Genomic DNA, 22,575 nt, shown 5'->3' with positions numbered 1-22,575 from the left:
GGGCTGGGAGCTGCTCCCGGCCACCACGGGACGCAGCCGCGCGTGGGCGCAGTGGCACCCGGGAAACATCCAACATCGGGACCAGATGGACACGGTCTGAAGCTGGGCCAAGGGAGGCTGAGGTTGAACATGAGGAGGAATTTCTTCACGGAAAGGATGATTAAATATTGGAACGGATTGCCAGGGAGGTGGTGGAGTCACCAAGCCTGGGATTAAGGAAAGAAAGACTGGACATGGTCCTTAGTACCATGTCTAGTTGACGTGGCGGTGTGTGGTCATAGATTGACTTGATGATCTCAGAGGTATTTTCCAAGCTAAGTGATTCAGTGAGGAGAGGCTGTCTCACTGATTTCCCACCACCCTCAGTTCCAAGGGGAGCTGAAGCAACCCTCAGAGTACTTTGGCTGTCTCGTTACACGTTTGATGCACTTTTTGAGCTGCCACTGTAAGCAGCTCTGTTGGCACCAGCATCCAACCGAAGGCTAAACAAGCAACCCAGCTGTTGAATAGTTTTGGTGTTGACATATGTGCCAGGTATCACCCCTGCCTTGCCTGCTGGATGCCAGGAAAGGTAGTGACCCTCATGGATGGGGTCAGCCCGAGAGAATACACAAATCCTTGAAAAGGGGCAGGTAGCTTTTCCAATCTGCCTTCACACAGAAGAGCAGCACTGTAGTGACACAGGAGGGGTAGAACAGGCTCAACCATCATCCAGCACATTTCAGAGACTCATGGCCACTGAAACTCGGCAAGAGGCATAAAGCCTTCAGGAACTCTGCCTGAGAGAGAGTTCAATCCCTGTGCCAACAGTGTGATGGGAACTACCCAGTCGTAAGTATGGACGGGTATCAGTGCAGACTGCCAGTAAGGGGAGGTGGGAGCACTGCAGAGCCTTCAAATAAGGCGTGTTTTCCCTCAGCATATGCCCATCTTAGCTATTCCCAACACAATCAATTGTGGGACACACAAACCTGAGTCTGTCCCTCAGCCAAAGTGTGGAGAACACAGCAGGGGGTGTTTGCCCTGCTTTGCCTTTGGGATCATGGTCCAAGCAGGTGCTCAGGAGTACAGGCACAGCCCAGCAGGCACTGCTAGTGGCAAACTGCCTCAGCTGCAAGCAGAGTGCCTGTGCCAGGCAGGGAATGAACCCACGTGTAAAGCTGCATAGAGTACATACCCTGAAAAGCAGCTCAGATTTGACCCACTGGAACATGCGATAACACTGCCTGGCTAACAGTCTGCCAAAGGTATCTTCCTTTGTTACTTCCTGGGAGACAAGTGGTTCCATGAATCTGGAGAGCACCATTTACAGACACACTTCACAGGAGAGGTGCAATGTAATGCATTCAGACAAATGTTTGAGTAGCCACTAAACTACATCAGAAATATTATGAAAATTAAATAATCTCTGTATCGTGGAAAATAAAAAATCCTATTTATGCAAAAACTTGACTTGGGAGCAGGGAGCTGACTAATGATCTCTGTTTTAAAAAGGTAAACAAATCCCCCCACCAGATCAGAGTCAGGAATTGTCACATCAAAGCAAATATGCTAGCACTAAAACTGAGAGCTGATCAAGAACTAGTAGTGAGTGAAGAGCTGAATTTGAATCTTGCTTGCCCAGATGTAGTTCCCAGTTACATCCATTCCCCTTATGCCTACTGAAACTGAAAAGTAGAACTGAACTACCATGACTGATTCCACTAAACAGATGAAAATATCCTTTTAGGAGCCTCACTGAAAATATTAAAATTACCCGCGTCGTCTTGGATCATCATAGTTTTTAACACAGTCAATGTTTCCAAAGCTTATTTACCATGGGTTGTTACTGTCAGTCTCATCAGTAATCTGTCACTTTGCAGGTGTAACATTTTGATCACCTAACTACAGCCAGTAGGTTGTTTCAACTGGCTCTGCCTAAATGATGGGCCATGCTTTCATCTTCTGCTGGAAAAGAGGATGGATTTGAATTAATCACTAAGAAAATAACGCAAATGCATGTGCTCTGTCTTACCTTTCTATATCCATTACAACACACCAAAGATCAATTGCTAAATTGATTCTGCAGCTTTATGTAACTTTCATGAACATGCTACAGTTGCTTAATTAAACTGTTAGAAACAAAATCAGGGATTCACAAACTATGGCATTTTATTTCAGAGGCCTTTGCTTACATTTGTACAATATATTACATAACTCTCCATTTTCTGCAGAACCTAATATATATTTTATAGCTTTTTTCTATAAGCTTTTCCTTCAATGTCTGTCAACAAATTTTTACAGTCCTGTACAATTCTGAATACTTTGAAACCATTTTCAATAAAATCAGTTATAACCTTAAGCGCACACTACGAAGACTGAAAATGCTTTTCTTAGAAAAGTCAAATGAAAAGGATTCTGACACTCTAGCATCTACAAACAAAATGCTTCAAATTCTTACATGTTGTATTGCCAGAAAACAAAGAAAAACATGCCAGCCCCTATTTCCCCAGGCAAAAGAAGTACACAGAACTACAATTAAAACAGTAAAACAATCTGTACAATAAAGTACTGTGTATTAACAGTGCCAGGTATTAAATAGCTTGAATGAACACTTCCGCAATATACAAATGTCTTACAAAGGTATCGAATTGACAGGAGAGAGCTTGGGATCCATTCAACATAAAATCAATACAAGTGAAAACATTTTGAAGTTGGTTTTGGAATTTGTACAAGGCATTTAAAAAATTAAACATCTACCACTCAGCTAGCTAGTTATTTTAAAAACAACTACCCTTTTGTGGCAGTGTTGGTATCAGCAACCACAAATTATAACCTCACACCTTGCTCCCTCTTGAAGTCCTCTCCTAGAAGCTCGTAATAAAATAAGCATTACAAATGAAATATTTGTTGCTTTAAGGGGAAAAGAAACATTTACAAGAAAACACAAAAATATACCTGTTATAATCCATTATGAATAAATATACACTTTAAACTGGCTGAATACAATCTTTATACATTAAGATTTAATACAGTTTGTTAGCCATTTTCTTTCTTTTTCATAATGTATTTTATCAAAATTAAAAAAAAATACTGTTTTATAGAAAAATGGCAAAGTACAGTAGTTTCATTCCAATTAATGGGTTCTTAAAACCCAGAGTAACCTACTTAAGCCTAATTCAAACCTGTAAACATTAGTCAGTCTTTTTTTTTTCTTTTAAAAGGAATCCTCATATTTGGTTATCAGGACTGATGTCAGACATCCTACTAACTGCAGGTTTTGAATAGATGTGCTTGACGTATACAATTAAAGCCACTACAAGGTGACTTAGCAGTTAAAAAACAATTAGCTTGTACAAATGAAAATATTTTCAATATTTGTCATAAATAAATGGAAAAATATCAAATGTTCCAGCTTTAACAAAATACCAGGGAATACAGTAAGCCTTACCACATTGATTTAGATCACCCCAACAACTATATGCTTATTGTCCTGTCTCTACAGGCAGTGAACAGCCTCCATTTGCCACAGTGGAAGGCCTTCGAGTCACTGGACTTACAATTCCCAGACAAGTTGGAAACAATTATTGCTTGAGGAAAAGCAGTTTGTTGTACTTTTTCTTCATAAAAGTGCACTTAAGTGCAAAGTTAGCTTGTCAAGAAACAACTTTAAATACAAAATAGTGCTTGTCTGAATTTTGTGCCACTGTGCAGTATAAAAAAAAAAAAAAGGAAAAAAAAAGAGTGGCCCTCAGCAGCCATTAAGTGCAAAGTGCTTTGGCAAGTCCTGCTGTCACCTGCACTCAACTGACATTCCATTCTGTGATGAACTTGACATAGATGGTTCTGCTAACGTTAACATAACTGCAGCCGTAATGGAACTAGAGGAAGGTGATGAGGAGGAAGATGATGTAGTAGCAGCACCTGCGCAGGAAAAGGAACACACAGGTTACAGAGATTCATAAACCAAGCATGTTTTCCTGCTCAGCAGCAAGCACTGGTACATACTGACTGCAGCAACCAATGCCTTGCAATGGAAAAGACTGGTTTCTTTTCCACTGCCTGGTTTGTGCAGCAAACACTCAATTTAACTGGTCTCCCCTAAAGTCATGGAATAAATCCCTTATCTCAAGGGGAAAGCACTAACTAGGCCCACAAGCCACACTACAGCAAATTTATCTGTAACTTGAGGAAAAATTAGAAGTTATTAATACCCTTTGTTCACTGCTCAGAAAAGTTTATTTTCTGTACATTTTTCCTGTATGAAGTGGTTATTCCTCAAGAGCATTCAATAGATTGCATACCTTGGTAACACTCTTCCCTCTCCACAGTCACTGGGCATATCTGATCCTTCTAATGGCCATAAAATACCCGCACACAGCATCTCCCAAAACCCAAACAAAACCACACTCCTAATGACACACATCTCCCAGCAAATTATCTAGTACCTTAACATAACATGCAATTAAGCCCTCTAAAGCAGAATTTAGTTTCCAGCACTCACTTTCCCGCTCTTTTTTCTTTAAGCGCTTTCTTCTTCGGTCAATGGAAGCCACCTCAGATTTCAAGGACAGGTAATGTTTCCTGATTTCTTGCAATTTTTCTTGGAGAACTGTTATGCGCTCAGCACTAGTCAGATTTTCCAAGTCAGCTGCAAGTTAAACAATGTCTGTTAATTATTGTATTGAAGCATTTCCAAACACTTCTGGATGTCAGTGAAGTGGAAGGTACTCCAATCACAGTGATGCGCTTTGGGCTAGCAGACAGCAAAGCTAAGAAACAAATTCACTTTTTATCATTCTTTACAAGATACTGCCATACGCTTTTTGGGGACTTTTTAAGGAACTGGGAGAGGAAAAAAGATGCATTCCCTTCCCCATCAGGAGGAAAAGGATAAAAAAATTAGGACAAGGGATGAAAGCATCAGGGCCAAAACTAGCTTTGAGCCTGCTGCTTTCAGTCCTTGCTGGAGCTCAGCTTGGCCCCAGACAATGGGAAGGTCAGCCTGGCCTGACTTGTCTTGGTACAAAACAAGCAGGTTACAACAGGAATGTGCACAGCTGTGGGGTGGTTCTGGTGGAGCCCCTGGCATATGTGCCATAAGGAAAAACCATACAGGACAACCATGCTGGACATGGCCAGCACAGGAGCTGCCCCTCTGGCTGTTTCCAGCTGGGAGATCTCCACAGCATGGCACACAGCAGTGGGTAGCACAGGCAGGAGAAACTCCTGCTTCAGTCCAGGGAAGCCACACAGGAGACACTCCATTCAAAAGCATTTAAGAATCATTTAAACTGTTGTGAGGTGCAAAATGCACTACATCAACCTGTAATGAGGGCAGCACTAAAGGACCAAAAGTCACATCTATGTTAGGCTGTGGGAAAATGGGGAAAGCTCAAGTGTCTGATTCAGCTACATCAGGGAATGTGTCAAAGAGCACTCCACAGACCAACTTATGCTGAGCAACTTTAGCATGTGGAGTGTAGCCAAGGTAAAAAGAAAGGAAGGAGCAAAAGCCCCTCAGATGTGTTGCACCAGGAAAGCGTTCAATGAATCTCAACAGGGCAGTAAGTGGCAATAAAAACCTTTTACATTACATACTCCTGAAGAGCACCAGAATGCAACTTGATTGTGAAGAACTACTGGGAAAAATATGTTTAAAAGTAGACTAATGCTGACATTCAGGGCTGGGGAGGAAATTAAAAAAAAAAACCCAAAACAGCAAAGTCAGATTCAATTGGTAAGTTGCACTAATATGAGGGAATTGATAAGCCAGTGACCTGTTTTTCAGATAGGCAGACAGATAGGGTCAGATAGGGTTAAGCAGGATCCTTTCTGCACTGCTCACCCCTAGCTGGACCAGTAGCTTGACTGAAACAAGAGTGAAAGTTCTTAATCCTAGAAACAGCAAACAGTGCTGGTTCAATAATGCAAAATGGATGGGGAAAAAATTACAAATCAATCCCCTAAGTGTCTGAACAAGAACTAGGTATGTTTTCAAGGAAATACTTACACATCTGAAAACTCCACTTGTAAACTTTGGGCAAACGATTATTCTGTTCTTTGAGATCAGACTCCTTCTCTCCATTTTTACCACATTTTCCTGGAGACTGTGTTCTTGTGAGTGATTTGGTTTGGTGAGATTTCATACCAGTAGAAACTGATTTTGCTGACTGGGACTTGGACACACTTTCACCAGCAGATAGTTCATCACTGTCGCTGCTGTTTGCTGAAGAAACAAGAAGACGTTGTTACAAAACAAAGCCCAAACTAAAGCTTGTCAGAAGCAATCTCTGTGCTGATTTTCATACAATGGGAATTTATCTGACCCAAATCCTTTACTTTAAAACAACAGAATCCATCCTGGTGTGGCAGCTTGGCTTGATGCTCTTTACATCACTGAAGCACAACCAGGTATATAATGGGGACAAAAGGAACCACATCTGCCTGCTCATGGGGCTGTACTTTTTCTAGGAGTTCACAAGACTGATTGTTGTGGCCCATCTCCTGTTTACCTCTTTCTGACATCAACTTCTAATGCAGTATTAGATATATAAACTTCTATCCTATTTTAGAGCTAACAGTTACAAACAGAATTTGACTGTATTTTTAGGACACAAATAACAGAAATCAGAGCAAACCCAGCCTTTTCTTAGCCTTATGTCACCTTTATTTTCATTTTCCGCTACTAAAATCATTATCAATAATAGGAACATCTGTGACATACTCTACAAATTTCTCAGACACGATTATACAATTTTTTAATTTTGGAAAAATATCTTTTGCTGACCCAAAACAGAAGAACTTTACTTTATGCTGAAAAAATTTTAAAACAACAGGCAGAACTAAACACAGGTTTTCAATCAAATCACTCAAAGGAGAGTAACAAAATAACCTATCTAAAAGACAAGATTTATGAGTAATGATTGAAAGGCTGAAGTTTTTTAGCATGACTAAAATAAAACTGAGGTGAAAGCAGATACAAGCAACTGTAATTTAACACAAGTCTAGCAAAGCAGAGGAATAAAATGCCCAGGAAATCTGCAGAACCTCAATTGTTAGAGTTGTTTTTAAAAACACATTGAATTTATATTTATTAAGAAAAATGTATGCCTCAGTTGTACCTGCCCCAGGTGATGACAAAATAAGCCCTGAACCTTTTGGCCTTTATGATCTGGTGATATACACAGGAGAAACTGAATACCCAACACATGTGGCGTGAAAGAGCTTGGCCAACTGCTTGTTGGTGTTGGTTTAATGTGGCATTTACATTCTCTGAACAGAGAGAGAGAGATAATTCTCTCAGGTTTTTTCCTAAGAAGCACAGAAAGGAGAAAAGAATTCCTATCTCTGCTTGCTGCTCCTGTTGTTTTTTGCACATGTGGAATGTATTAGGAAGATTGTTTACCTGAAGTGATTTGTCAGTTGGATTCTGCTGAGGATTGTTTTGTTTCCTTGGCCAATCACTCAAAGCTGTGTCCTGGCTGTCTTGAGACAGTCACAGGTTTTCTTTAGTATTCTTTGTAGTATGTATCTCTTTAATATAGCATAGTATTAATGTAATATAATATAGTTTTAATAAAGCAATTGTTCAGCATTCTGAATCAATGGAGTCAGATGCCAATCATTCCCTACGTCAGGTAACCCTGAATTCGATCGTTTAATGCAAAGGCAAAAGCTGAAGCTGCCACAAAAGCAGGTTAACAGATACACTGGAATTTTGCCAAAAGCTTTTTTTTTTTGCTTCCAGCTGAATCACATTTTATCTATTCATTTTCCTTATTACATCCAGTAGTGCCTGAAGTCTAACAAAAAGAGCACACGCCAATGACTACGTGGTAGTAGCTTTGAAGTATTACATACTGATGAAGACAGAGGTTGAGAAAAAGGGGTAAATTCACCAAATCCAAGGGAATAAAGGCAAGGCTTAAAATGGTGTATTGGTTCTGCAAATTCAGTTTGTTTGGTTACTTTAATTTCTGGGGTGAGGGCAGGAATAAGGATTATGAAAGGAGGAGATCAGTAAAATGGAATTAAAAAGGATGAGAAAATATGAAGAGATCAATAAACATGAAAGGTGGGGTGGAAGCAAATACTAGACTAGCAGACTTTTAGTAAAAGCTCTTAATAGTAAGAGGGGAGGGAAGCTGGGGGAGAGAGAGAAAAAAAGGCATGGCATATGCTTTTTATCCTTAATCTTTAACTCCATTTTTTACAGTTATCCTTCCAGGCTTCAGTCTCTAGCTGTTTCCTGGTATTTTTTTATTAACAGTGAAATGAAGCAGTAATTGATCTTGTTGTCTCCCAAATACCTGTGCAGACGACCCCTAACACACCTCTGCTTTTATTAAGCTTCCCTTACCCAGTACTGTAGTTTCTATTCCAATTAGCTTCTACAACTACAAAAACTGCAAAACCTGCATTGTTTACTGTAGATGTAACAGACAGCACAGGAAGAAAACAAGAATCTATATTCTTCTGGAATTATTCTCATATTTGCTACAGGGTAGAGATATTAACCTCCAAAAACTCATCTTGCAGAAAATACAGAGTATAATTTCCTTCAGGTCCCAGTCTCCCCCCTAAAGCAGGCAGCTATCATGATACAGAGATATCTGTCCCAATTCCACCATGTGTAAAATACTCACTCTTCTTGGTTTTCTTGAATTACAAAATATTAAAGAGCTCTTAGAAATAGCCCAGAAATAATACAAGTCACTTAAAAACACTCTGGTGTTTAGGTAGAGTAGTTTCTTCATTTAAACAGTGTTAAGAATTCCTTGATGAGAACATTTTGTCCTAATGCATTCTTTATTAACTGACTTCATCTCCTACAATCAGCTGAACAAATTACATGCTACTTTCACACCTTTTATTTCATACTAAGCTGTACTTACTAGTTTTACTCTTCTTTTTGCTGCTCACAGATGTTTTGTGGCTTCTTTTCTGCTTTTTTGAGGAGCTGCCTCCTCCCTGAGCATCTTTAAGTCTTTTTTGGCCTGTACAGACTATAATTGGGAAAAGAAAAGAAAAAAAATTAAATTAAATTAAAGAAATTAAATAAATGCTTGCACTCCTCCCACAAACACTTCAAAGCTTAAGCTTGTAGACAACAATGCAACTGTTCCTGCCTATCCTTAATGCAGCTCAGTCTTCTACTTATATTGACAAGAGGAGGTGAAAGACAATGGAAGGCAAAGTTTCTTTGCACAGAGTGCACATGTATGATGATTCCAAATTACTTTCCCCTATGCATCACCAGAATTTCTCTTGAACCACACGGGTTTACTATTTTTTAATACTGTAAATCAAATAAGAATACATTTATTAAAAAAGTTATCAAGACCTATTGGGACAAAAAAATGTTTTTAAAAGTTTGCTGTACTTGAAAGCTGTGAGAAAAAAACCAAAGCCATGATCTGTGATCAGTAATTACACTGATTGAAGGTGTTAAAAAAGATGTTAGATAATGTTTAAAAAAAAAAAACAAGAAGAAAAGAAAGGCAAACAAGGGAAAAATTCTACTGGTATTTGTGAATACAAGGGGAAAAAGTTGAAAAGGAACATGGAAGGATTCTAGTACACCTGCTAAAAGAGAGTGTTTTAGAACTTCTTAGAACCTCTTCAAACATTGTTTCACAACCATGTCACTTACAGATTAAAAATGACCCCTTAAAGAAAACAATTTAAATTAAGGAATCTAATTTTCTGAAACAGGCAACATGCTGACAAAATCAGAGAGGAACTTAGAGTCCAATGCAATTAAAAATACTCTTTTACAATCGTGTAAACTTCTTTCAAGTGGCAATATAAAAAATCCCAAGCAACTTAAGTTCTAAACCTACACAGCTTTAATTAGCAAAGCAACACAGGTGTATTTATCAAGAGGTACAAACTGACCTCTTCCAAACTCTCTCCTTTAAGGAAACACATTTTGTTGCATACTTGCAGAAGATCATTTCCAACAGAACACTGAAGGTAACACACCTTTAAGGGCACTTGGAAAAAAATAGCTAATTGCTAGCCAAAATCCACTGAGCTAAGAAAACCCACTTCTGTCTCAGGTTTGTATACAAAATGTATTTTCTTCCTTTGTGTTCATAATTTTTAGCCACTACAACACAGTGAAAGTAGCTGTACTTTTGATGAACTGCAAAACAGCCATCACTTTCAGGAAAAAGCTTTTGGATCTTGCCTTGCCAGCAGTTCAAAAGCAGGCAGCAGTACGGCGACATCATGTGCACAAGTGTTTATTATCCCCCACTCTCGAGTGGTTTCAGGAAAGGAACTTCAATCCAAAAAATCACATATGAAAGTGAAACATAGCTGAAAAGGTCAATGCTTTTATCAGCTTGACTTGAATCTTAAGAAGTTAATGTTCTAGAAAAATACAAATTAGAAATGACTGCCTAAGCATCCTAGGCAGCAAGAGGGCTTTCTCCTCCAAAACAAACAACTTACAGAGAATCAAATTTTATGCAAGAAAAGCATCTCCTGCTCCTAAGGACAGTGCTGAAAATGCTTCCATCTTGATACAATAAGTGTTCCTTACACAAGCTATTACAGTTTGCTTTGCATATGCAGTATAAACTTCGTTCTTTTATCCTTTGTCCGTCGGTGAAACCACCACAATTTCAAATGAAAAGCCAATAAACTTGCTGGCAGATTACATTTTACTCATGAGATGATTATGCCATTTCCACACATCTGAAATGGACAGCAGGCTACTACTTCCTGCAACAATTAACTTCCTTGCACCATAATCAAAACAGAATGAAAACAGATCAGCAATGTTAGAAATAAGAGCTGGCTAGGTTGGAGACAGCTCTGTTTACCTTTTTCAGCATGCTCTGGCTCTGGCTGATTACTACTGCTGGAGCTGACGCTGGCATCAAAACCTGTTGGAGAAATATTTCCCTCAGACTGGAGGTCTTGCAGCTCCCCTGCCACACTGTCCACCTCTATTGTGCTATCTGTTTCACTTTTGATGCTTCGTATCTCTTCTTGATTTGGTGGCAGTGTCTCAGAGACGGTGACACTGGACTGATGTCTACTGGACTCTGTCACAGTCACAGAGGAAGGTGACTCCGGAGTTGTAGGAGGCGTATTTAGCACTGAATTGCTGCCGCTGCTTGGAAATTCAACTTTCTTCTCACCCACTTCAGTCGGTTTTTCCTCAACAGGTTTAACATCCACACTTGCTGGCAAAGATTTTTCAAGTTCACAGTTAGGCAAAGAAATGCCTTCTTCTGCAAGAGTCTGAAGCTGCTTCTCTCCCACAGCATCCTCGGGAGCAGCGTGTGGAGGAGAAGCAGCAGCCTCAGTGTCAGAGTCTGAGAACAGCTCCTTCAGTGTCTTCTTCGGCCACTGCCCTTGGATACTTGACCACACATCTTTTCGATCCTTTGCTCTGGTGTTCTGAAGTCTTTCATCAGAGTTGTTTAGAAGCTTTATTCTTTTCTCTCCCACTTCAGAAAATCCGGAGTAAAAAGTACTTGTCCGTAACGATTTCCTTTTTTCCTCTAGTCCATTGTACTTTTTTGTTGGAGTGATTTTCAGTTTAGATTTGTCTTCTTCATCTTCATCTGAGGAGCTGTTACTGCTGTTTTCTAAACTAAGGGAGTCTTTGTTTTTGGACTTCTCATCCTTTCTATTAGGTGACACGGTCTTTAAGGATTCCTCTGCAACACAGTGTCTTCGCTTACCACGCTTCACTTGTGGTTTTGCTGTTTTATCCACGATCTCCTTCTTCCCATCCTTTCTCTTCTTTGTGGCTTCATCTTCTCCATCAGAGTCACTATCCTCAGATAACTCCTCCATCTCTTTCCGCAATCTTTCAGGAGACTTGGATGCAGACTTGGGCAGCACTGCATCTGTAAGAGCTTTAGTTTCTTCTGGGAGGGATGAGCCACTCTGTTCTTTTAGACGGAGTTCATTTTTATCCTGGCTTACGGCTTCGGGCTGAGATTCCTCCTTGCCATCGGCTTGAACATTCGGGGCACTTTGGTCATCTTCTTGCTCACTGTCATCAGAACTTTCAGAAGCTAATTAAAAATAAATCCAAACAAAACAAAACAAGAAAAGTTTGTCTTGATTCTGATCACAAAGAATTACTGAAAAACACAAAACCAAAAAAACAACTAAAGAAAACTGTACAGATATGAAGACATACTACAGGGATCTCTAGCTGTCTCTCTCTTAAATGGTACCTCCTGAAAAGTTCAAAAAGTCATGGTACAGGCTAGATTAGAAACAAGGAAGATTCTCTGTTATACAGTACATCTCCAGGAATTTCTGAACAGGCAGACAAAGCATAGAGTGCATTAATCCATAAAATACAAACTTCTGCACCCAAACCAGTAACTGAAGATGCCCTTACATATTTCTTATGGGTGACAAATACTACCATTATCTGCCTGTTTTCCAAAACTCATAACACAGACATCATTTTCCCTGGAAAATCCAGAGTCTAAAGGGCAGAACACCACCACACACCTTGGATACTGTCTAACAAACCAACCAACCAATCTGATGATCAGCCTGGAAAAAAGGAAGTGAAAGCAATACAGAAAGGCACTTAGGGAAACAAACGGACAAGAAGAATGTAGGACAACTGCAAGAAAACTGAGGGTCAGCAACAAAGAAACAGAGAGAAAAACAAAGATATATAACCCCAAAGGAACCAACAGCAATCTCATCCAGTGCAAAAAGATACAAATTCAAGGAGAAACACAGGAATAGGCTCAAATATATATATATATATATATATATGCAACTCCTTGATTTGTACAGTTAATTACAGATTAATTATCACAGTAATAGTATCATCGCTAAATGGTTTTTGTTTCTCATTTCCTAAGGAAATGAAGCATTATAGATTATGTTGATTGTTATTCTACCTACAGTTTTGGAACTCAGTGGCCAGTGTCATCCTAGTTCAAATAAGTTGGAATGATTATTAAATTCACACAGCTTCCACAAAAGTTTGTGGTTACCCAAACTACCTATACCATACATGATTTTCTTCTCTGGAAGCATGCTCTAAACTAAGAATAAAGAGAAGCAAACAGGTATTAAAATGCTGCTGTAAATGAGTGGGCAGGGGAGCACAGTGCTAGCAACAGACATGCAGGTATGAAAAATGGGTCCTACAGCTTAGGTAAATAAAAAATTAAATATTTAAAAATTAGATAGGAAGCAAAAAGCTCTATATCAAACAAAAAAGGATGGCAACACAAAATGTAATGACCATTAACACCTTGAATTCACAGAAACTGCCAACACTGCTTTTGTCCAAGGGTTATTTCTGAAGATGACGTTATAATAAGCCACACAGACTCAAGCATTTAGTTGCATCAGTTATTCTATGCTGTCATTTACTCCTGTTTAAAGGCCACTTACAGAATTAGAAAAAGCTTTAAAAGTACAATACCTTGTAGCCCATTAATGATAGAAGTAATTTCTATTGATTTAACTGGAGTTTGTTCAGTATTTTTGGCTTCAGTGCTGTCAAGTTTGGACCCAGTCTCTGGTGATGTGCTGGTGTGAAAGGGGGGTTTTGACAAACGTCGCAATTTACAAGGTTTAGGTGAATACTTCTCTTCCTTCTCTCTGTCAGTTTTATTCTAGGTGAAAAAAAGATACAAAAACTCTTCTCATTGGAGCACACATCTTATAATGGATTACAATAAACAATGCTTACAGTTATCTTAAACATTCAATCTGTAGAGGAAAACTCTACTCTTTGTTTCAAGACTACAAACACCTTCCTACACTGCATGCCAAGAACTTTCTACTGAAGACAGGGACTTTGTCAACACTAAAACAAATGGGAAAACAAACACAACCAGTGCTCAAGGAGAAATGGCACTACAGCATGCCAGGCTCAGCAGTGGCAAAAGGAAAACTTCCTTGCAGCCCACTGTCCAAGAAATATGTCATCATCTAAACTTAAATATCAGATGTGGAAGAATCAATTTAGAAAAAAATCTTGGCAATAAAATTATAGAGTCCCATGCACATGGACTAGCCCACAGATTGGCACTGCAGAATCGGAGAGATCTCAAATTTCACCCCCCCTTCAAGCTGGCTTCCAACACTGACAACAATCTGTATCCTCCTCATTTGATTTCTGTACATTTAATTAAAAATTCAGGAAGGAGGGAAAGAAGAAAAGCCAAACTCATGATGAAAAGGGTATCCATATTTAAAAGGCTATGCAGTTGCTTTGCCTGATAAGCATTTGTAGGCCAATCAAAAGGTCAGGAAGGGAGGCAAGGATTACTTAATTATGTATTAAACTAACACAGGGAGCAACAAGAGAGAAAAGAGAGAAAAACTACCTTTATTTTCTTTCGATGCTTAATTTTTGGTACATTTTTGTCAGCTGGTCTCACTATCTTGTCTGCCTTTATCCACTCATCGTACCTAAAGAGAAAAAGAAATTGTACACTTTTATCATTTTAAGCAGATAATCACATCACAGTAGAAATTTAACTGAGGAAAAAGAGAATTAGCAGCCATATAAAAACAGAATTGGAATTTGAATCAAGTAATTTGTGGAATTCTCAAGTCTGTGAAGTTTCAGCTAAGGTTCAGAGGATTAATGTCTTTTTATACTGAGGGGTAAATGCAAAACCTATTTTCCAGTCTGCACAGAACAGCAGAATTCCATGTATGCAGGTAAAAAACTATCTGAATGAGAAATCAGTACAGACCTCCAAAAGGTGTACTTCCTATTTATACACTGTAAAACCTTAACAATAAAATAAAATAGCAATAAAATAAATCCTTTCAACTACATAAAATGTGACAAGTTAATAAAAATAAACTCTTTTGATCCTGAGTGACTGCAAAGAGTTATCTGGAGTGAGTAACCCTTTGGAGTCACCAGCTTTGAGTCACTGACTTCACAGGGACATTTTTCAGTTCCTTTTCTGTTAAAGGTTTCCACTTAGCACCAGAGTGATACAAGGCAAAAAAGTACTAAATAGCGCCAAGACATTAACAACAGGCATCTTGTTATTCAAGACTGGACCTGTTAAGTACAAATCCAAGACCAAAGAAGTACATTCCTAGTAAGAATATACTGTAACCATGGTACTGTGCTTGCCAGATTGTGTATTTCTGAAAAAGTCAAGAGTCATTTAAATCAATTTCTTCCTCCCGATAACAATAAGCTGCTTTACTACTTAAACTGTAAATTCAAGAACCATATGCATAAGAAACAGTTCAGTTAAAAATTAGTTGGTATTAACTTTGACCTGGATGTACATACAAACAAATTTTGATCCTCCTAGGTAAACATAAAAACAGAGGGGGAAAAATCAACTTTAAAAACCCAAACCCACACTCTTCAATAAAACTCGTACAAAATGGAGTTGAGCACCATCACCATGCTGGCTTTCCAGCTGGGCTTACTTGATCATAATTTTGATATATGACTACTGACATAGTCCTAATTCAGCTTCTTTGCAACCACTGTCAATTATATTCACAATATTGACATACATTAAAGATATTTAGGGAGAAACATGCAAGTTTCCAACATGCTTTCCTACATATTATGAGTTATGATCTATACAAGCGATTTCAGAAGCTAAATACTGTATTCTACTAACTTAAATGTGACATAATAATGGGTGAAAAATGAAGTAGCAGCAGTCTGAAACACAGCTTTCCAAAACATTTTTTTTCTGCTTTTTCACCTCCATGTGACAATAAAAACCACAAAATCTCACAGCAGACCATGCAGACTATGATACACCAAGACTGCCCACATTGCTGCCGACACCACTGTCATTGTACTATTACACTGTCATTACCAGGTGAAATGTCAGTAAATAGGTTCAAAACTGAAATAAAATTCTGCAGAGTACTTGCTCATATGGAAAAATCCCATATTCTTGAGACTGGGAAATCTTTTTTGAAGCAATCTTTCTTCAAGACAAAGACATGTTTTGCCCAAGGAATACCATGAAGTGCCTGCCAAATGGACTTTGTGACCCAGAGAAATGCAGGAGTATTTTATTAGATCTAAATACATGCAGGAAAACAGCACTAGGACCTGACAAACACATGGTGAAAAGTGAGGATTCTGACAGTGTCCTTTCTGCCTCAACCACATTGCTAGAATACCAAATTTGTATTCACTCATTCTTATGCATCTCCAATAAGAAATTAATCTTCCTCCTATGCAAAGTCTGTGCACAGCCCACACTGTCTGAGATTCACAGCAACTGCAGTGTCTGCTGGGGCAAGAGCTGACAGACATGGGGGCACACTGAACCAAAAGAGAGAAAAGTAGAATCTGAAGGGAACACCTCTCCATACCACAGAGTCCTAAGCAGCATGGACTAGAAACAGTGGTCATGCAGGCCCTCATCTCAAGGTGCACACCAATGTGTGACAGTCTCAGTTGCTGGCCAGAGCACATCCTGCTTTACTCCTGACTGCACCCAAAACAGCAGGCAGACCCTGTGAGGGGGCCACAGAAATCTCCCATCTTCTCCAGGGACTCCGCTGCCCCACACTTTACACCTTTGCACCCCACAGCTCCTTTCACTACTCACATATCAGATACATATGGTTTGCCTAAACTTGGGACAACTGGACCCCAGGCTCAAACAGATCCTGCAAAAAAGATGCATTCCAAGCCACAGCTGAGAACCTGACCCTAAATTACATTCTCCTCCCCTGCAATACAGAGAAGCACCCTGAAAAAGCTGCATCTAAAATGGGGCGTGTGACTCAGACTAGAGCCTCTTTCTAGAACTGCACCTGCACCTGCTAACATATGAACACTTACTTCATCACTAATTTTACTTTGGACAGTCTGTTCACAAAACAAAATTAACCCAAATATATTATCAAAGAAGTTCTCCAGCTCTCATTACAAGAAGCATGTACTTTCAGAGGACCTGGGCTGTTTTACTGCAGTGCTGTCTTTCACATGTACTAGCTTCACCACCCTAAAGTGAGCAGATGAGAGTGGGGAGGAAGGAGATAATATGGAGAGCTGCTCCTGAAAGAAAGGAATTATTTACTTTTTTTTTTTTAAACCAGGTTTCACATGAAAACCTGGAATGCTTTCATAAAAAAAATCCCCTTGCCTTACCAAAATGAAGACAAGGAAGAGCACCTTGCATCAGAGTATGTACTGATAGTGTTACATTCACAGGCACCACTTGCAAGCTTAAATGCACCACAACAAACTCTCAGAGACTGCACAGTCGATCTTGCACACAAGTACTAGAGGAGAAACAAGGAAGAAAGCACACTTGTCCAGACTAGATTTATACTAGCAAAGGTAGCACTTTTCTCAGAAGGACAAGTGACCTCAAGGAGATAGCAAGTCTTGGCAAATTCACTGAAAATGTCCGGTATACTATTTGTAGCTGCTAAAAAGGGAGATTTTTTTTTTTCTGTGATCAAAGAAAGGAGAAAAACTAGTCTGATGCTCAAATACTGAGATATTAAATGGCGATTCTAGCTTGCCTAATTTCTTTTTTGTTGGTTTGTTTTTTGTTTTTTTTTAATAATCCCTTCCTTGCCCCTCCAAATGACATACATTACTCTCCAGGACCAGAAATTTTGCTGTACATTTAATTTCAGTGGTTGAATGCAAAGTATAAAATTTGTATATGAAATAATCTTTCAACAAACTTAGACAGAAATTACTATTTTCACATGCAAATTTCTGAAGGAAAGAAGTGTTGAAAACATTAAGTCTTAGCTTTAAACATTTGAAACATTCAAGAATAACATGTCTTGCGATATTGTACCATAATGACACACAGTTTCATCAATCTAAATGCTTTTTAAATATGCACCCTCTAATCACTGGGAATACACTGCAGAAGAAAGTCACCTCAAACACACAATGAACTGTTCCTTCTACTGGGAGCTGAAGATTAAAATTACAACAGAAGGAACTGGCACCGTAGGCCCCAAAGAAGTTTCAGTTACATATAAAGCAAATACGTATGAATTACACGTAATTCAGAACATCACTGCTCTGTCAGAAGAAGTTTCTCTGTATTTCTCTGCTTTTTCTGGTAATATGTGGTAACATAAACGGGTCCCTCTAACAGGGTAGATATTTCTACCACTCCCTTTGACTACAAGTCCACTGAACACTACCATTCAGAGACCTTTATCAGACATACACATCACCTGAATCTCAGGACGTAACAACAAGATCCTTTACCATAATGCTGTACAGCTTCTGCATTTTCTATTTACTCTTTAAAACAAAAACAAAACAAAACAAACCAGTTCCACAGTTCTTAATGTCACTGTTCCAGAGCATTAAAAAAAAAGACCCAACTAATGAGGACGAGTATCAAGTTTATCCAGCATCATTCCAAGTATCCTAAGGAATGTGAGCATGCCCACACAAACAGTTATTCTCAATTCCAGACTGATACGGAAATTACCTTGTGATAAGAACCATTAGTGCTTATTTAGGATTTCTGCTCCAATTTATGAGTTTAAAGAACAGGCCATTAAATGGCATACCTGACCAAAAGGGGAAACAGGAAAGTCAACTTTAAGGAGCAGAAGAATGACAGAATTAAAAAAACCCTGGATGATTAGCAAATCCTAGTTCAGTACATCCCCTGTACTGTACATACAGTACTTGTCCCTGCTAAGTAATCTACAATGAATAAGGAGAGGAGGAATTGCTTCCTACCCAACAAGGGCAGTTGCTCTTCCAGGCTGTCACTGACTGAAAGCCAAATCAAGCTGTTGCAGCCTACAAGACCAGTCTTCACAATACTGAACTGTCAAAGTGTCTAGATGCTGGCTAAAGCTGAGGCTTACACACTCTATCTGTCAAATCCATAAATTTAAGTAATTTTACATGTATGAAAAAAATTAGCCCCATTTAGCAGAGTCCATGCACAGTCCCACAGCTAAACCTCAATCACTGATGTATTATTTTTCAGTGAAGAATCCTACTCCCCCCCTCCAAACCTTTTCAGAGGGCTCTTTTGAAACACCAGGTAAAAATATAAACTCAAGTCCTGCTGCCAGAAAGACCAAACAATCAACACTCCTTACTTCTCAAATGAGTTCAAGTTAACTAAAAATGCTTTTATTGTCAAACATATCCTAAGTCACAGAAATAATGTCTCTGACATCAATATGCAGATTTGCTTAAAATGCAGCGTTAAAAATTTAGAATCTTGATTTCTCCTTTAAGAACTGGGGTGCTGGAATCTCCAAGGTGAAGAAGACTCATTTCTGACTTCTCATTTCTTCAGATATGAAGCAGTACTGCTCAAGTAAAATTCTGATCATCTCACCTCACAGCATGGATAACAGCATGATATTTGCTCCAAAGAAAAATAACTTCTATGCTTACATGTGAATTCCAAAATAAGAGTTTAAAAGCAAGAAACCTCTTGGAATGGTACACACAGTAGTCTTCAGTGAGTAGGATGAAAATTTCAGCAAATTGCACTCCAAGGGAGTCCTCCTCAATAAGAACTGGACCAGAACGCAAGTCACACCCCAGCTCCCACCTTGAGCAGGCTGCATCTCCCCTCATCTCTTGACTTCACAGCCCACTATGCTCACAGACGTTGCCTGAGGACAGTTTATGTCAGATTCTATTCCTGTAGATCAATGTAGACCAAAATTCTACAGAAGATCAGTACCAAAACTGGCAAGAGCGAGATTCCTCCTCGGCAGCAGCACCTGGAAATCACCAGGCCTTGATGCAAAGAGATGAACTCAAGGCAGCAAGAGAAGCACTGCACTTCTCTGTTACCTTTGCTAGCAGATCTTGCTAGAAATAAATTGTATAAATGGTATTTGTCCTGCCCTCTTGGCCAGAGGCAGGATGACAGATGAAGGTTACAAGAACCTCAGCTTTCCCAGAAAAGGAAAAATAAGAAAAAAGTACCTCAGACTTGTCTCAGACTTGTAGAGTTTTTTTTACAGACAGTAATAAAGTTTAAAAGGTAATATTTAAGGACAATTAAGCAATTATGTGGAAAGTGAGGAAAGGAGCAGACATGCTTATAAACTGCCCAAAAATTTTAGTTTTCTCTACTGTTTTCAAAGTTGTTTCAAGTTTTAAGCAAGAAACAGGTCTGAAATACCAACAGAAATACTTCAACTTATTTCTATTAATGCTAGACTAAAGACAAAAAACCCCATATGCTCCTCCTTCTATTAAAGAAAGCATAAGAAGCCACTAGGCTAAGAAGAGTCTGGCTGGGAGAGGAGGCAGGGTAGGGAGGATAGATATAAGATCAGATGAAATGCAGTTACTTGCTGCACACTTATCTGCCACTAAGAATCTTGCTGTTTTCCAGTTAAATATCCTGTACACCAGCAACAGGGTGCTTCACTGACAAGAGTGAGCTCCCTCAGCTAAATGCACTACTCAAACACTGAATCAGAGACAATCGGCTTAAGAGAGCCAGAGGAGGAACCTGAAAAGAGTGATGCATCACTTGTATGGGAAGATCTAAAAGTAAGATGGGGAACAAATGAAGCCTTCTTTGAACAAGTGATTTTAAGATGATTTTCAAAGTAACTAAAGCCCTGCATTTATATAGTGTTAAAAATCTAAGTTTCATACAGTACAATGACCTTCACAGAACACCAATACTGAAAGTTTAGGACTCCAGATGTCTATTAATTTAGTTTTTAAAATTCATAAGTGTATTTGAGAAGTAATTCAAGAAGTAATCACTAACTAAAACTCAAGTTACCTCACGTTCCATCCACAGTAGTGCACCAAGTAAAGGACTTCTCCACCTTCGATGTCAGAATCTTTAATACTAGCTTCATACATTTTTTGATTTTTCCCTCTTCCATACCGCACTTGGACTTTCATGCCTGGTGGATAGCATTCAAACTCTTCTTCCTCATTGTTATTGTTGTCTTCTTCCTCCTCCTCCTCTTCCTCCTCCTCTGCTTCTTCTTCATCTTCATCTTCTTCCTTATTCGTGTCATCTCTTGAAAGGTTTAAAAAATTGTAGAGTTAATATGAGATACTTCATAAGCTTTTCAGTTCCAAACCACATATATTGATAAATATTGTGGATGCATTAGAGAGTGGGAAACAGGAGGCTCCAAATACGTGAAACTGTACTATAGCTGAGTAATATCAGCAAAATAGGATATAGCAACACACACAAAATCCAGTGACTGTAAGGTGCAAAAGTGACTAAAAGAAAAAAAATCCATCAAAATCTTTATGAGTAGAAGTTGTTCAAATTCATCTTTATATGATTCTTGCATGCAGTCTCTTTGTTTAAATATAATTTTCCCACTTAAAAAAATAATTCTTTTTAATATAGAGAAAATTTCCTAAATTCCCTTTTTTAACCTACAAGTTTGACAAATGCTTCTTGAAACTTGCTTCTCAAAAAAATCCTTCTTTTATTACAATACATGAACTCTATCTGAACACCTTCAAATTACTGTGTCCATAACCAGATTTTGGACAAAAAAAACCCCAACACCTTATGTGACTGTATTAGCAAATTAAACAACCTGTGCTAATTTATGACCTTGTCACTCCTTGCCAATTACACCAAAAGTATTCTTAATATGTCAAACTTGCATTTAATTACTATATAAATACACAGGCAGGTGTTCACTGCTTTCAGAAGTAAGCTAATTTTGAACACATTTTTAGATATTTTGGACCAATTTTCAGAAGCAGTAAGAACCCACAAGTCTTGCTAGTTTCAGTCAATGGTAGCTATAGGCTGCTCAGTTATCTGAAAATTATCTGCAATCAGCTTAAAGAGGCAGACTAGATTAAAGAAGTTAATGGGGGAAAAATCTTCTAATCTTAATTAGACTTAAAAAGCAGCATTATTGGCCCTTGTACCATTCTAATCACACACTCTGTGCAACACAGAACAGATTTAGTTGCTAACTAAATTCACAACAACTGCAGACTGCCAATAATCAAAAAACCTGATAGATGGAACAGCTACGTTTGGATATTTGGATAAGAGAGAACGTAATTACTGCTCCAAGTCTGATTTTCACCAGTATTTTAGTTAAGGTTACAAACAGAGAAGTCTGTATTAATAATCTAAACCTTTCCATTACATTTTCAGTAGAAAATACGCAGATAAGCCAAGCTACCTCCTCTCTGCGAAAGGATGCTCCTTTGCAGAAGTAAAACTGCAGTATTACTATTTATTACTATTATTACCTAATTAGCTGGTAATTCAGAACAATACGCTAAATTCAACTGTACTATAATTTCATACATGATTTAATACAATTACTTCAGAAATTAATGTTGTCACATATATATATGCAGAGACACACTAAATATACAAATACATATATGTATATACACACATGTGCATACACACTGAGACAAAGGCTAAAAAAATCTATCTTTGTCTAGTACACCAAGTCCCAGAAGACGTATCTATTCAGGTATATATGCCACGGACCATACAGTATAATTCTAGAAGGCCAATATTTTAATTTTATTTTTTCTGTATATATGTATGTATATGTATAAATACACACATACACACAAAGTCTCGGCCTTCCAGGAGATATATAGACAGACAGATATAGAACTATATACTTTCAGTGAACTAC

The 22,575-nt window shown here is 38.5% G+C and overlaps 2 protein-coding genes across 2 annotated transcripts in view; both read right to left on the bottom strand.

Moving 5' to 3' along the window:
* Nucleotides 1–1,213, bottom strand: part of RBM34 (RNA binding motif protein 34) — a 7,873-nt gene extending 6,660 nt beyond the window's left edge. Inside the window, exon 1 of the mRNA XM_005423230.3 lies at nt 1,178–1,213. Coding sequence (XP_005423287.2) covers nt 1,178–1,213 — 36 coding nt within the window. The remainder of the gene's footprint in view (nt 1–1,177) is intronic.
* A 913-nt stretch (nt 1,214–2,126) lies between these two features.
* The window catches only part of ARID4B (AT-rich interaction domain 4B), an 86,444-nt gene continuing 65,995 nt past the window's right edge, over nt 2,127–22,575 (bottom strand). The window contains exons 17-24 of the mRNA XM_031058759.1: nt 20,709–20,954; nt 14,322–14,406; nt 13,412–13,604; nt 10,815–12,023; nt 8,877–8,987; nt 5,993–6,208; nt 4,484–4,630; nt 2,127–3,903 (exon numbers count right to left, since the gene is read on the bottom strand). Coding sequence (XP_030914619.1) covers nt 3,773–3,903; nt 4,484–4,630; nt 5,993–6,208; nt 8,877–8,987; nt 10,815–12,023; nt 13,412–13,604; nt 14,322–14,406; nt 20,709–20,954 — 2,338 coding nt within the window. The 3' untranslated portion in view covers nt 2,127–3,772. The remainder of the gene's footprint in view (nt 3,904–4,483; nt 4,631–5,992; nt 6,209–8,876; nt 8,988–10,814; nt 12,024–13,411; nt 13,605–14,321; nt 14,407–20,708; nt 20,955–22,575) is intronic.

The sequence above is a fragment of the Geospiza fortis genome, unplaced genomic scaffold (genome assembly GCF_000277835.1).
Source record: "Geospiza fortis unplaced genomic scaffold, GeoFor_1.0 scaffold381, whole genome shotgun sequence".
Lineage (NCBI taxonomy): Eukaryota > Metazoa > Chordata > Aves > Passeriformes > Thraupidae > Geospiza > Geospiza fortis.
Note: the sequence above shows the minus strand (reverse complement) of the source record. Positions and strands in the feature narration are given on the sequence as shown.